Genomic DNA, 14,182 nt, shown 5'->3' on the forward strand with positions numbered 1-14,182 from the left:
AAATAATATATATATATATATATATATATATATATATATTATCTATGTATATATAAATATATATACTATGTATAGTATTTTTTTAAATAAATTATTATTTTTATATACATTTTCTCACGTGATTTGGCTGTATAAATATATATACTATATATATTTATATCTACATATATAGTATATATATACTATATATGTATGTGTATATATACATATATATGTATATACTATGTATAGTATTTATTTAAATAAATTATTATTTTTATATACATTTTCTCATGTGATTTGGCTGTATAAATATATATACTATATATATTTATATATTTATATATATAGTATATATATACTATATATATGTATTCGTATATATACATATATATGTATATACATATTATATATGTATGTATATATATACATATATATGTATATACACATATATATATATATATATATATATATATATATATATATATATATATATATATATATATATATACACACACCAGTCTTAGCAATATTGGTATACTGTTGTTGCTGAGTTGTAATTATATACAGTTTGTATAAGTAGTAGTTGGGATGCAAATGGATCCGAACAGTTAGATATTTTTTGTCATTATTTGTGTATTTTATTTTTGATTATTTTTTATTTCGAAAATAGCCACCGGATGGTGTAGTGGTTCTTTCGCCTGAATTCAAGTGCAGGCAGTGTGGGATCAGTTTAGTGGCTGTGTGATTGTGAGTGCAAATGATTGTCTTTATCTTTGTGTGGCCCACAGATGACTGGTGACCAGTCTAGGGTGTGGTCCACCTTTCGCTCAAAGTCAGCTGGGATCGGCTCCAGCACCCCGTGATCCTGACAAGGATAAGTGGTGTTGAAAATGATCCCCCCACATGCAGTCGTGTCCCAGTGCGAAAATGTTTTTTTCCCTCCCCATTTTCATTTAGAGGGGACCCCAAAAATGAGCATCATTAGGTTCCACATCTTGATATTTATTTCAAAATGAAAAGTAAAAAATTATTTAAGAAAACATCATCGATGGTTTGGCTTAAATGGCTTTCCTTTTTTTAAGGAAACCATCCTATTCAGCATTCCATAGTGTGGTTGCCTGCCTCCTGGTGTTACATCACAACACCACTGCCCAGTTTGGGAATATCAGCGAGCGGTTAGCTACACACTAACAGAGTGAGTCAGGCAACCAAGCTAATTATTTTTTCTGAAGTGGGAGAGAGACCCCCCCAAAACCCCATGGGAGCTCAAAATCACCCTTTGTCGAACAACAACAGTAGGATAGCAGAATAGTGTGATGATTAAAAGAAAGTGCATTTTGCTGTGGCATCCCATCTTCTTTTCTTCATGTGCTTATTAGTCAAGGTGTGGCATCCCCTTTCCTCTCTTGTTCAATAGCTGAAAAAGGGACAGAAGAAAAAGATCAGCATTGGACTATGTGATTAGACAGTTCATTCAGTTCATCATCTGTATCTGCTTTTAGCCTGGATTGGCTGCAGTGAACAGAAAGTATGTGTTTATCCCCCCATAGAATAATTGTTGGGGAAACTCACTCTCTTTGGTGGGCAGAGGATTTTTTTCTTTTGTCTCAGTCTTCTTCAGCTTTGTCTTGTCAAAACGGGAAATCTCAGTCATATCCGGCTTGTCAGACATTTTGACTGCAAAGAGAAATTAACATTTTAAAAAGCATTCCATTTTCATTTTTTTGTGTAAAAGTGTCCTTCAAATATTGAAATTATGTTTTATCTTCCAAACTACGATATTGGTTTTTGAAGGCTGTCACAAGAATGGTCAAATTGACAGGTAGTAAGTACTTAAGAATGATTTTCACCTGCCATGATTGCATGATAAGGGAGTGGCTTTGTGCAGCCAACGCATATCCACATGTTAGCCTGCGTAGAAGCCGCTTCCATCATGATGCTAATCTTTCCCAAGTCCTGCAAAATCTACTTTTTCTCATCTTTTTTTGTTTGTTCTGTTTTTAATCACAAAAGGAAAGACTGAAGTCTTTGTTCTGTCCCTCTGCATCCACCCTGCAGCCCTGTATTGCTGGACTGCAGTCATTTCCGTGACCTAGCCTCTGGTGAAACAACATATTCTAAGGCCCAGTCACGTTTCTTTTAACCCACTACCCTATGAAAATGCTCACTAAGGCTTTCATGCATTTCCACAATTTAGAAAGAGGGTTTAATAACAATATATCAGAAGTTTTAACCTTTACTGTCAAAACCAACTGGATCATGGCACTATTAATACCTACTCCTCTGCCAAGCCCCGACTAGAGCACATTTCCTAGTTCAATTAACTAATTACTTAAATACTAATCCCCATTGTTACTTCATCACTATGCTCACGGCCATTCTCTTGCACATCATCTGGCTGATATCAGCCGGCTTCCTCCGGTACTCCAGCCACACCCCACTCCTTTGTCTGACTCCCAGTGATAAGCAGTCAAAAAGATTCACACGGGCACACAAGCATGAGACATATGTCGGAAAATGAACGTTCTTACCGATGTTCCACACGAATGGCGGGCCAAATCCACAGGCAGAAAGGAAGGAGGAGTATCGTTACAGAGTGGGAGGCAGGAGCTTGAGTGTATCTGCTGGTGTGTGCACGCTTGCCTGTATCCAGGGTGTGGGTATAAAAGGGAGGGGGCTAAGTTACAGAGAAGGGAGAGAGAGAATGACTAAGAGCTTAGTCAGTCTTCGTCTTTGTCATCAATATTTATGGCATGCTTGGATATAGAGAAGCCGCATCGTGTGATGTTAAGGCCATATATGTATATGCCTTTATGCGATATATTTTGGACAATATAAAATGAGTTTTTCTTTCTTTACAATTGCTATTTCTGGTGTGTACAGTTTGTTTCTTTTCAGAAATAATGTGAATTGAACATGACGATTGTCCAAAAAATACTGTACATTCAAATTTATTAGATTTTTTTAAATGATCTACTAATAGTAATTGCTCCCCACTAATAATTTAAGAATCCCTTTATATACAAAAAAGTTCTTTATTGATCTGTATATTTTCGGCAGGGCATCTTTTGACATTTAGGGCAATGAACAAAGTAATGTTTTTTTTCCTGATGCAATCATAAAATCAATCATTCTCAGTATTTCTGACATTGGTAGTATAATATTGTTGAACCTGATCATGGAGGCTTACTTAGGAAACTCAAGCCACATCCTTGGTTTAGTGTCGATACATGTACTGAGGTATTGATATCATCGTACGTTAATAGAACCATGATTTTTAAAGCCTTGAATGTTTCTTCAGCTGACCTCATAGAATGTGGGACTTTCTCTTTTAATCTGGCTGGGGGGTCGATTACTTCCTCTAGCTGGAAGTTAGTGAGGGCACCTGCTGTGAATAGCAGTCTCATCTTACAATACTATAGGAGTGATGATGAGTCAACATGACTCTCAGCTTCTGAGGCAGTCCAGCATGTGCACTGCTATTCTGGCACCCACAACCCCTTGGCATTTTCTCTACAACAGCGCCTCGCTCTGGTCATATAAACTATGATTGATCCCTAACGAGTCTGCCTTGCCACCTCCTGGTCAAAGTGTGAAACTGACCCGTGTCCTTGCCCTTGCATTGAAGACTATAATGCTATTTTCACTTATAAATGGAACATCAACCCCAATTTACATGTGAACCAATCTCCACAACAACAAAAAAGCCCTCTAATATAGATGTAACATCACATATCAAGCAGCCAACAGTTTGAGTTGACAAATTAAGAACTGTTTTTTTTAAATCTTTAATTCTATTCAGAATTCTACAAGGGGAAACTCAACTCAAACTTTCCTGTATATTTTTTGATAAGCAACGCAGTGATAACATCCATGTAAATGATGTTGTGAATGCATCCTGTATCCATATCTATTGATTTAGGGGTGCAGTCTTCCATTCACCTGAGGTCAACTGGGATAGGCTCCAGCTCCCATAAATCAGAGGAGAATATGTAGTGTAATAGATTGATCAATATAAATATCCTTTTATGACCAAGCATATCGTATTTCTTATCCTTCTATTCTGGCTAATGGATGTGCTCAAGTGTATACCAGTTTACTTTTTCCAACTGGTAACATGCACGATGCATGTATTGGTCACTGGTTCATCACAGGAAATATATACCTATTGTTGACAAAATTTATTTGAATTCACATTTAAGTCGTATGAATAATTTAGAATCTTTTTGTCACACCTATAATGTATGCATATTTTGGAAAGTTCGAAGAATCCAGAGAAACTACAAACAAAAAAAGACACTGAAATTATGAAAGGCCAATAAAACTTCACACAAAGGTTTAAATTGAGATTTGAAGGCCGAACATAGATTAAAAACTCTAATGATCCATGCAGCCCGAGATGAGATTTCACGGCATTTCATACATAATCAAAAATAACATACAATAAAAATAAAATAGAGCCAATAGACAGTGGCTAATGTAAAGCCAAAAAGCATGTGAGGAAAACACAGTTCCGCCTTGTCTATCCCATCTCACCCCCAATGTCAGTTTGGATAGACTGTAACTCACCCACGACCTCAATTAGAACAATTGGTGTAAAAAATCAAAGGATAATTTGTTTTGATGACATTCAAGGCATCCAAAATGTAGTTCTGTTAGTTTCAAATCATAGAATATTGGCAAAATCCATGACCTTCTGAATGGATCCAACCTTTGTATTGACCTTTATATTTGAAATGCTAACATATGTGATATTTCCTGACAGATAAAGGTCAAAAAATGATCTGGCTTGTTGGTCTGACAGTTGTGAGTATCAAGTCTGTCTTGAAGCTGCCATTTTAAAATGTCAAGATGACTGTTGCATAGAAGTTGTGTACAAATTTCCAGAAGATGGCAGCATCATTCCTTTTGTAATATATAGCGTTTCAAACTCATCCAGTTCTCAGATGTAGACCAATTATACTGAAATACCTATATTTTGCAGTGATTCCCAACCTCTATTGGTCATTTAAAAAAAAAAAATCATATAACATATTTCTATTAACATTATAATGGTTTTTATCTCAATTCACTCACAAGCATGTTCATTTTATCAAGCACAACACAGTACTCACATGTGTTTGTGGCTTGTTTTGATGTAGGAATTGCACTTCCGATGATCTTTCATCGCACATTAGGTGTGCCAAAGTATGCCTATTATGCAATGTTGGTTTTATACAATTTGTTTGCTTTTGCCAAAAGCTATGAAATTATATATTAACATTTTCTGGTGTTGGAGCATTTTTTTAATAGTGTGAATCTCAATTCAGGCCTATTATTGTGAATTTCGGATGTTGACCCCCTTCTTTTCTTTTCTGGCTACCTCCCACTTTTCATAATTTTCATGTTATATTCAATGAAGACTTTAAATTTTCCATTTTGTAAGTGAAATTGATATTTGATTATAAATGCGCCCTGAAAATAGCTATTGGTCTTTGATGGGGTACCACAGTTCCCAGCCAATGTCACCTTGAATCAGCTCCTGCTCATCATAATGAGGCCAAGGACCAAAAAAAAGAAGTAGAGTCCAAATGAAGTCAACAAAATGTCAATATCATTAACATAAAGTTTCAAAACCCCTCATTTTATATTCTATATATTAAGTATTTGATATATTTTATATATCAAGTAAATGTATAATGTATTAAGTAAATGTATAATTTATAGCAGTGCTAACGTGACTAATTACACGTGCATCAATTTATAGCAGTGGTAACGTGACTAATTACACGTGCATCAAAAGCAGTCCACAACAGTTCACCGCTAACACAAATCAGATATGTCTTTGCACAGGTAAACATGAACAGAAGGCATCTCAGGGCAGCTGGCAGGCTGTGCAGGATGAGTTAGGGTAGCACTGCCTAAGTGTGAACAGATAAGAGCTCTGTCTCGCCTCATGAACTCTTGGACTAATGATGGCGCGTTTGATTCGTGGCCTGTGTTCCATCAGCTGGGCCTCCGAACAGAGTGTCTTGGTGTAGAGTTATCTCACCTAGCCAGCTGGAGCACCATGGCAGAGATCGAAAATGATGAGGGGCGACATTGAACAGGGACAAGAGCTGAGGGATGCTATGGACAAAACACATTTGTATTATAACTTATCAGTTTACAGAGTCACGACACTTTATTGCCCATACTTGCTGATGTGGAAAACATTGTTCTGGAAATGTAATGGCTTAAATATCCTCTACACTCTTATTTTTGAACATGTGAATTCAGGACATTCCACCAAGTAGTAATGCTATTTTTCCAACATAACATTGTTTTGATTATGGTAATAATAATTTAAGCTTAAATTAAAATGGTCACATTCTGTTGGGTTTTTGTGAGGAGGTGTGCCCGTGTTTTCCCCTTCTCTTGTAGCCAGCTGTGTCAGGTTTATTTGATTACACTTTTTTGGGGGGTATACAAGGAAAGTATTTGGTGTTGTCTTGCATGGGATTACTGTTACCATTACCTTGTGTGTCCCGTCCAGTAAATTATCATCTTTTAAAATTTATTTTATTAGTTTTTTTGTCTTTTGTCGGTTTGCATTTCTTGCTCTGTTTATTTTGTCACTTGGATATAGAGTTTTGGTCATTAAAAGCCAAAGTTTTGCACCAGCAATTTTCACCGCCTTATTTTTTTCCCTTCCATCCTGGGTTCAACTTCGCCGCAGTCGACCTGAAACATGACAAAAATAGGTAAGACCACATGCTGTTTGGACATGTTTTCTTAATGCGTATATGCTGGTGGGCACACATGCTGTGTTTGGATAGAATCATTCCATTCTTCCACATATGAATTATTTTTCTTATTATTCCTACTTTGGGAGTCCTATTATAGCAGTTTTTCATTATAATTCATCTAACCTTTTGGGTGACCTTTAGAGGATAGCCTTTTGTTTTGTTTTGTTTTGTAAATGTTGATATTCCTTGTTGTTTCCCTAATGCACTGGAGGCAATGTAAAAATACAAAGTTCTTCAGGTATTGTATTAGCTTTAATGTTGTTCTTGGCCTTGTATTTCAAATCATGAAATAAAGCCTTTGCTATCAAACATTTAACTAATCTTTCTCATCCAAAATATGGCTTTCTGTCTATTTTCAAGGACAGGTAGAAGCTTGGTGCTTCCGTTTTGCATCCTCACTGATTGGGGAAAAGTCCTAATGGTGACAAAATTCAAAATCACTGGCCCAGGCTGTCAAATTGGAAAAAACAAACAAGAAAAGCACTGTCAATTGTCTCTAATGGCAATTCTGGAACTAATCAGGTCCCCCAAAGTCTGATTTATCCGTCCCTCTCCACCCATTCACTTGGCAGCCAATGAGTCTATTAAGAGTTTAATCTCTAATTTGGCACTCTCTTGCACTTAGTGATAGATGAAAAATTGTGGTTCTGGGAAATACTTGATCATTTTCGTACAGTCAGCTTTGAGTTTGACTGAGCCAGGAAACACTCATGTAACTTGTCTATATTCAGCTGCAGTGAGCAAAAAATCACCACCATTATTTTTTTTGTTTTGATTTTGCAAGAGTGAAAAAAAAGCTAACATAGAAAACACTTTAATTTTTCATAACAAAGTTTGGGCTTTTAAAGCAGTGAGGAAAATGTTGTGGTCAGGAACACTTGTTCATTGACTTTTTGGGGGGGGGTTTGTGGATAGACAACCAAGTTAAAAACCACATCAAATTTTGATACATGCCCGAATGTTGGCTATTTTATCAAGGACAAGGGTGTTATAATTTAAATTTCAAGCACACATGAAAAGGTGGCCCGATAGTAATACTACTTAGAACAAATCAGTACTTGTTAATGTAGGATTAATATGAATTCATTTGAATTTCTATACATTAGTTTTATTCTTGTATGTTTTTCAGTTCTTCATTACTCTGAGCAATGTTGAAAATGGATGGATGGAAGTACAATAATACAAAGAGCTTTTTAATCATTAATAATGTAATTAACTACATCAAGGGTAAAACAGATTGAGGGTTTTTGTATTCATTTTAAAAATGGAAAAGGTGATTTTAGAATGATAATATTTTGAAGCAGTAGTGGACATAGAAAGTCAAAAAATAAACAAACCTCAAGACAAGATTTTATGTTACTGTACATGCGCCATAAGAGGTTTCTGTCTTTCTATGATAGTCAGCTAAAGATAAGATAGAAGTGAACCAAAATATTTAATTAATTCCATCTCTACATCTTTGAATTTGTAAATTGAGATGGCAAATGCCTTTGAAGCACTCCTTAACAGGGTCAATATCTTTGCAGAATATTTTGAAGCATAACTGGTTGAGTCAGGATAAAGTGAAGGAGGATTCCATCCTTGCGTTTCTTAGCATTTGAAAGAAGAGATAAATAAAGCGGTTGACGTGAGGTGCCGAGGTCAGCATTTAGATTGGCTGCAATAGTGAAAGAGCCTACCAGACTTCAGCAGAAGCGAGACCAAATCACATTTCCATTAGGAAATAAGACAGATGTCTCACAGCAAGACATGGGGCCACGGTTGTGCGCACACATGCATGAGTACACATACACATGCACACACAAATAGTCACATGCTGTGTATGGTTCTCCGAATCAGTTCGACAGGAACTGTGGACCACTGATGTGATGTCCTTGCTACTTGTCAGTATTTTAATGAAATGCTCTTTATTGTATATACTAAGGGTGTCAGGTTCGTGGGCCGCATTAACGTCAACTCAATTTCATGTGGGCCGGAGAATTTTAGATATAATATTTAGATATTTTTTTATAAATGGATGAAAAGAACTGGATTAAAAGCCCTGAATATTCCGTTTTTCATAGATCTAAAACAATGTTTATTTGAGCTTTTTTAAAATATATTTTTCGATTTTACAAAATGATTTTTGAACTAAAAACACAGAAAAAATGATTTAAAAAGTACAATTATTGATTTAAAAGGGGGTAAATCAGGAAATTTAATATACATCTATACTCTTCATTTTAATTTGATCCTAAAACAGAAAGTCGGCACTCATGATTTACCATCCCGGGCCACACAAAATGATGCGGCGGGCCAGATTTGGCCCCCGGGCCGCCACTTTGACGCATGTGGTATATACTATAGAAGGCTCAAGTGGACAATTGTCTCCATAGCTGCATTTCCATGACAGTTTTCAGGCAAGCAAAGTGAATGATATTTAAAAATATTGGTCATGTATAATTGTGACTTGAGCGTGTTTTCAATTAAACTATATATTTTAATATTGGCAGATGTTAAAAAAACTCCTCATGAAAGCTTATGCTTTTTTTCAATATTGGAGTCATGCCACCCCCTGTAAAATTCAGACCGTTCCATTGTCAGATTTTCAGAGCAAATTTTCAAATGTGTGAATTACTAGATATAATGCAAACAGTGAATTACTACAGATAATGAAAACACAGCTTTTGGCACTCTTGGACTACAAGACTTCCCATTCATATGAACTGGCAATGATTAATACTTTTTCAATAACATTGACCCAATAAGACATCTAAATATTAGTTTTTCAAGGGACTGGGGTTCTATTGCTGTAAAAATCATTTAATTAGTTAAATATTAAATAATGAATAAGATAATATATTTTATAAAATTGTGCAGGATTGTAAAGCCCTATCTATACCATCCTATTTGGGTGGCATGTGAACAATACCAGTGTGGTAGTTCCTGTTGCTACAATATGAGTAGACATCTATAGTACAATAAACCCCCATTAAAGGCTTTCTGAAATTGGGAGATTAACATGCTGCATGCTTTAAAATAACACGCATCTAACACTGTGTGTACATGTGTATGCACTTTTGACGGTGCATCATTCACATGATGTGGAAAAAAGTTATCTCCACACAGCCACCTGTTTATGCAAACAACAAATGCTCTATGAATTCCAATAAGCCTCACCCTCAGAGTACACTCTCTTACTGTTCTGTGCCATAATCTAAATCCCTCATTTCAAAAACGGTGTGCGTGTGTGTATGTAAAAGACACGAGAGGTGTGTGTGTGTGTCAACCAAGGAGATTAAAACTGTCATTTTTAAGTGGTCTTTAGGCTGACGTGCCAAGTGTGCGTTTGTCGAGAGTGACTTTTTGTATCAACACAGCATTGATCAAAGACTTCATTAGTGAGAGACTCTCTTATCAGGGCATATACAAAGTGAATATGAGCGACATCCATTCAAATTCAGCTGTTCCAAAACTTTAAATAGTTAAAAATTCACCTCGTCATTTTTGGCAAAGAAACAAAACTTCTAAAACGGGAAGTGTTTGGAATTAAAGCTGCTAATCCAGAGGATTAATACAATTGAGTTTGCTGGATTCCGGCAACAGCCTGTTTCCTAAGATTTACCCATTAGGCACCTGCTGCTGTCACAGTCCGCTTGCTCGACAGGAAATTGCCTGGTTTTAGAGGGCACGCCTGAAAGCAGAGAGCAACTTTCATGCTTGACGCACATACAACACACTTAGTAGACGATGTCGGGAAGGGAGATTGTGCACTTGTTTTTTTTTTTTTTAGCTTCATGGGTCCAATTAAGTAGCTCAGTGTGTTTTTTGTATTTTTTTAATTCCTTTTTCCGTGTGCAAATGGAATGCACTATTGCAAGCAGGTAGATCAGCAAAATCCTGACAGTCAGATTTCATGCACCAAAGACCGCGCTGGATGATTGGCCTAAGGCTTTTATCAGGACGCTTTCAGAAAGAGGATGATTTTGAAGCACCAATTCAAAGTCTGTTAGTGGCCTGTGATTGCCTCTATTACTTCCAACAAAGCTTCAAAGATTCAAGACAGCCCTTCTGATTAGGATTAACTGGGTTTTTTGGGGAAACCACAATGAAGGAATTATGTTTTGCTATTGCCATTGTTGCAATTATAATTTTGAAGTAATTTTTATGTAAAACTTGACAAGAATTGCATGGTTTTTTTAATGGAAAAAAAATTAAAACATTTTTTGGATTGCATAAAGTACAACATGCATTTCCTTCCACTTTAGAGATTCATTATCTTTCTGTGCTTTATGGAAAATGTAACACATTTCAATATTCCAAATTTTGAGTTAGTCATCATCCACACTAATGACTGTAATACAACAGTGCCAAATAATAAGCATTGCCCTCCACTGTCCGCTCTGTTTGATTTTTCAGTTTAATCAATCGAATGCACACGGGAAGTCTAGAAATTAAGCATTAATGTGCCAAATAAAAAGCTGGCAAGCGGATGGACAGAGAAATCTTCCTGTGGCATCTGCCACTTTCTCCTTTCAAGTCTGATACAACCCCCCACATCTTCATGTCCTTTCACACTTGCTCTTTGCTCATTTCTTTACAATTCAACGCTGCATATATAGGCCAGCGCATGCTGTTATGAATTGTATGTTTCTTTCACGAGTCCCATTTTGCTTTGCCATCAGAAATGACCCATCTCCTAATTCTATCACAGGGTAACCCCCAGTCGTGTGCGGTCAATTGGTCGCCGGTCTTTTGGTCGCGGTCTTTTGGTCGCCCCGACCGCGACAACGTGCGACCAAAAGACAGGCGACCAAAAGACCGGCGACCAAAAGACCGGCGACAAAACAAGGTAAAACAAGACGGTCTACGCATCAATAAAAGCCAACATTGGCCATGAGCAGTTTCACTGAGCCGACGTGTGTGTATGAGTTTGTATGTACATGCGTTGTCCCTTTAAGAAGCTACGTCAGTCAGGGTCTTAACAAGTTCTCCAACAAAAAACAATAAAAGTCTGAGAAATTTGGAGCTTTTCTTTAGCCTAATAATTACTAGGGCATTAAGTATGACTTAATAGTAATTTGCAATTTGTATTTAGGGAATTTGAGCAAAGATTTAAATGGTAATTATCACTTACCTTCCGGGCGACCAAAAGACCGGCGACCAAAAGATCGGCGACCAAAAGACCGGCGACCAATCGACCGTGTACCACCCCCAGTGATCCCATTTTCATTTATCCGCTTCCCGTGCTCAACACTATCCCCCCGTGCCTTTGGGAAGGAAAAGTACTAATTAGTATGCTGATGCATGAGTCTGTTGTGCTGCCATATCCAGTTAACCAGCTTTTTTTCACCACTTTGTGTAGAGTAGTACCTTGACCATTGTTGTGTATTAGTGTGTGATTGAAGAAACACAAGAGTAAGTCTTGTTCTTGTCACGGTAAAGGTATAACGACAGATGGTCTTACTATGCCGTGTAGCACTGAGTCACACCGTCTATCTGTCTGTCTTTCTGTCTTTTGATAAGTGCGTGGGGTTCTGTTGTTGCATAACGTTCCTCACACTGATTCCTGCTGGATGTGCGCTGTGTCAAGCGAGGGAGTGTTACCATGACAATGGTATTAGAAACCAATCCTACTTCAAACAATGCATGTATACTTATGTCTTTTCGTTACGCTTCTCATCTTTGTCCGTGCGGCTTCTGCACTTGATACGGTTTGCATTCAATCCGTAGCCGAAATATGGGCATCTATGGAAAATAAGCAGAAGGGCGCTTGATGATTAGATGGAGAATAGGTTATAGATTTGTCGATGGAGAGATGCAAGTTGAGGGAAGAGGCAGACGAGGTTAATTAAGGAGACGGCAGCACTTTTAGATCCAGATGTTTCCAAATAATCCAATGATAACATCCCTCCACCCCTTCCCACTGCATGCTCAATCTGTTACCTTGTCAGCACTCTTAGAAGGCTTAATACCATTTTGCCAAAGCTATGACCAAGATGTGTGTGGGATGGCAACCCGTAATTGCGCTTGCTTCTGAGTGTGACCATACTGTTGACCTGACCTATTCTGATCTCATTAGGCATGTTTTCTTCAACAAATGCTACAGGGGGTGAGGCCCATCTGACCCGCAGGAAAGGTCATTTCTGTTTGCCTTCCTTGTTTGTGCTCTCTGCCACAGTTACTCAGAAATCTGTCATCAAAATGATCTTGTCATGTATGAACTACATTTTGTTGGTATGAAACTAGTCAAGTGCATGCCACCTGTGACATCAAAACCTTTTATACAAAAAGCTAAGCCTGTTCATTATGCAATTCACTGTACAATGATGCCCCAACCTGGTGTCAGTTGAACATCATTCCTTCACCTTATATTATGACAGGGGTCGGGAACCTTTTTGAAAGAGAGAGCCATAAACAATTACTATTTTCAAATGTTATTCCCTGAGAGCCATACTCACAATTTAAAAGTCAAAATACGTGAAAATGTGCCACTTTTTTAGTCATTTTACCACTTTTAAAGTACAAAAAGTCTTTGAATTCTTTTGACAACATTGTTACGCTGTTGCTAATCAATGAATATCAATGATTATCAATGAGAGAATAGATGCAGAAGACTCTAATGAAAAAAAAAGTCAATGCCACAATCCTTCTCTTTTGTGACGTTCCTATTGTTGCATTTGGGACTCTGCTCTCTCACCACCGGTTTCCATATTTTAGCTCAGAGCCATATGCAACCATCAGAAGAGCCACATGTGGCTCCCGAGCCATAGGTTCCCTACCCCTGTATTATAGGAAAGATACATTTCCAAAACTACTAAGGTAAAGAACAATCATATGCTACAAAATAAAGGTTAGCACCTCCACTGGCACAAAAGGTGATAATAATAGCTGAATAATTTGCTTCTCAGAGTCAGAAGTGAATTTGGGGTCACATAGAAGCAATGTAAATTTACCAGATTCACATGACTGCATGCACAAATTAACCTGAATCCATCAGTGTAAATGTCAGGAAATTCTTATTCTACACACAGTATGTGAGGGGATGCCTATGTATAAATACTTTCTATCACAAGCGCAGAGGGAGAGAGATTTAGCGCATTAATGATTTATCCAGCCCATGTGGCCATTTTTCATTGCTAAGCTTTGTTACTCTTGCATCACTTTGCACTTAAGACGCATGTATCACTCCTCGAGGCTGTGTCATAGCAGCAAACACCCTCTCTTCGATGTCAAGTATAGGGCTAATGTTGATTCCCCATGATGACGAAAACTATCACTGCAAAGGAAGAGAAGCAAATTCATTTGGTATTTTAATTTTCTAACATAGAAACTGTTTTAGCATGCCTGCTTCCTGACAACCAGATGAAAACATAAAATGGATTGACAAGCAACTTGTAAATAGATTTGATGGAAACCATTTTGTGAATAGTTTAAAAAAAAGATACATCCAT

The 14,182-nt window shown here is 37.2% G+C and overlaps 1 protein-coding gene and 1 long non-coding RNA gene across 2 annotated transcripts in view; one reads left to right on the top strand and one right to left on the bottom strand.

Annotated features, from left to right (window-relative positions):
* Positions 1 to 963: 963 nt before the first annotated feature.
* On the bottom strand, positions 964 to 2,630 carry LOC144082403 (thymosin beta-like). Its single transcript, XM_077609558.1, has 3 exons — positions 2,514 to 2,630; positions 1,555 to 1,659; positions 964 to 1,399 (listed from the first exon to the last, which is right to left on the bottom strand). The coding sequence occupies exons 2-3, from the start codon at positions 1,652 to 1,654 to the stop codon at positions 1,362 to 1,364; spliced, it is 138 nt and encodes a 45-aa protein (XP_077465684.1). The 5' UTR covers positions 1,655 to 1,659; positions 2,514 to 2,630; the 3' UTR covers positions 964 to 1,361.
* Positions 2,631 to 6,467: 3,837 nt separating this feature from the next.
* The window catches only part of LOC144082955 (uncharacterized), a 32,547-nt gene continuing 24,832 nt past the window's right edge, over positions 6,468 to 14,182 (top strand). Inside the window, exon 1 of the long non-coding RNA XR_013303413.1 lies at positions 6,468 to 6,704. This is a non-coding gene — a long non-coding RNA (uncharacterized LOC144082955). The remainder of the gene's footprint in view (positions 6,705 to 14,182) is intronic.

This window comes from Stigmatopora argus, chromosome 9 (assembly GCF_051989625.1).
Source record: "Stigmatopora argus isolate UIUO_Sarg chromosome 9, RoL_Sarg_1.0, whole genome shotgun sequence".
NCBI lineage: Eukaryota > Metazoa > Chordata > Actinopteri > Syngnathiformes > Syngnathidae > Stigmatopora > Stigmatopora argus.

What these genes read in the sequence shown, in the direction of transcription:
- LOC144082403 (XM_077609558.1), bottom strand. Translation starts at nt 1,654, where the DNA reads ATGTCTGACAAGCCGGATATGACTGAGATTTCCCGTTTTGACAAGACA. An exon ending in TCCTCTGCCCACCAAAGAGA is followed by an intron (nt 1,400 to 1,554) that starts GTGAGTTTCCCC and finishes TCCCTTTTTCAG; the next exon opens with CTATTGAACAAGAGAGGAAA.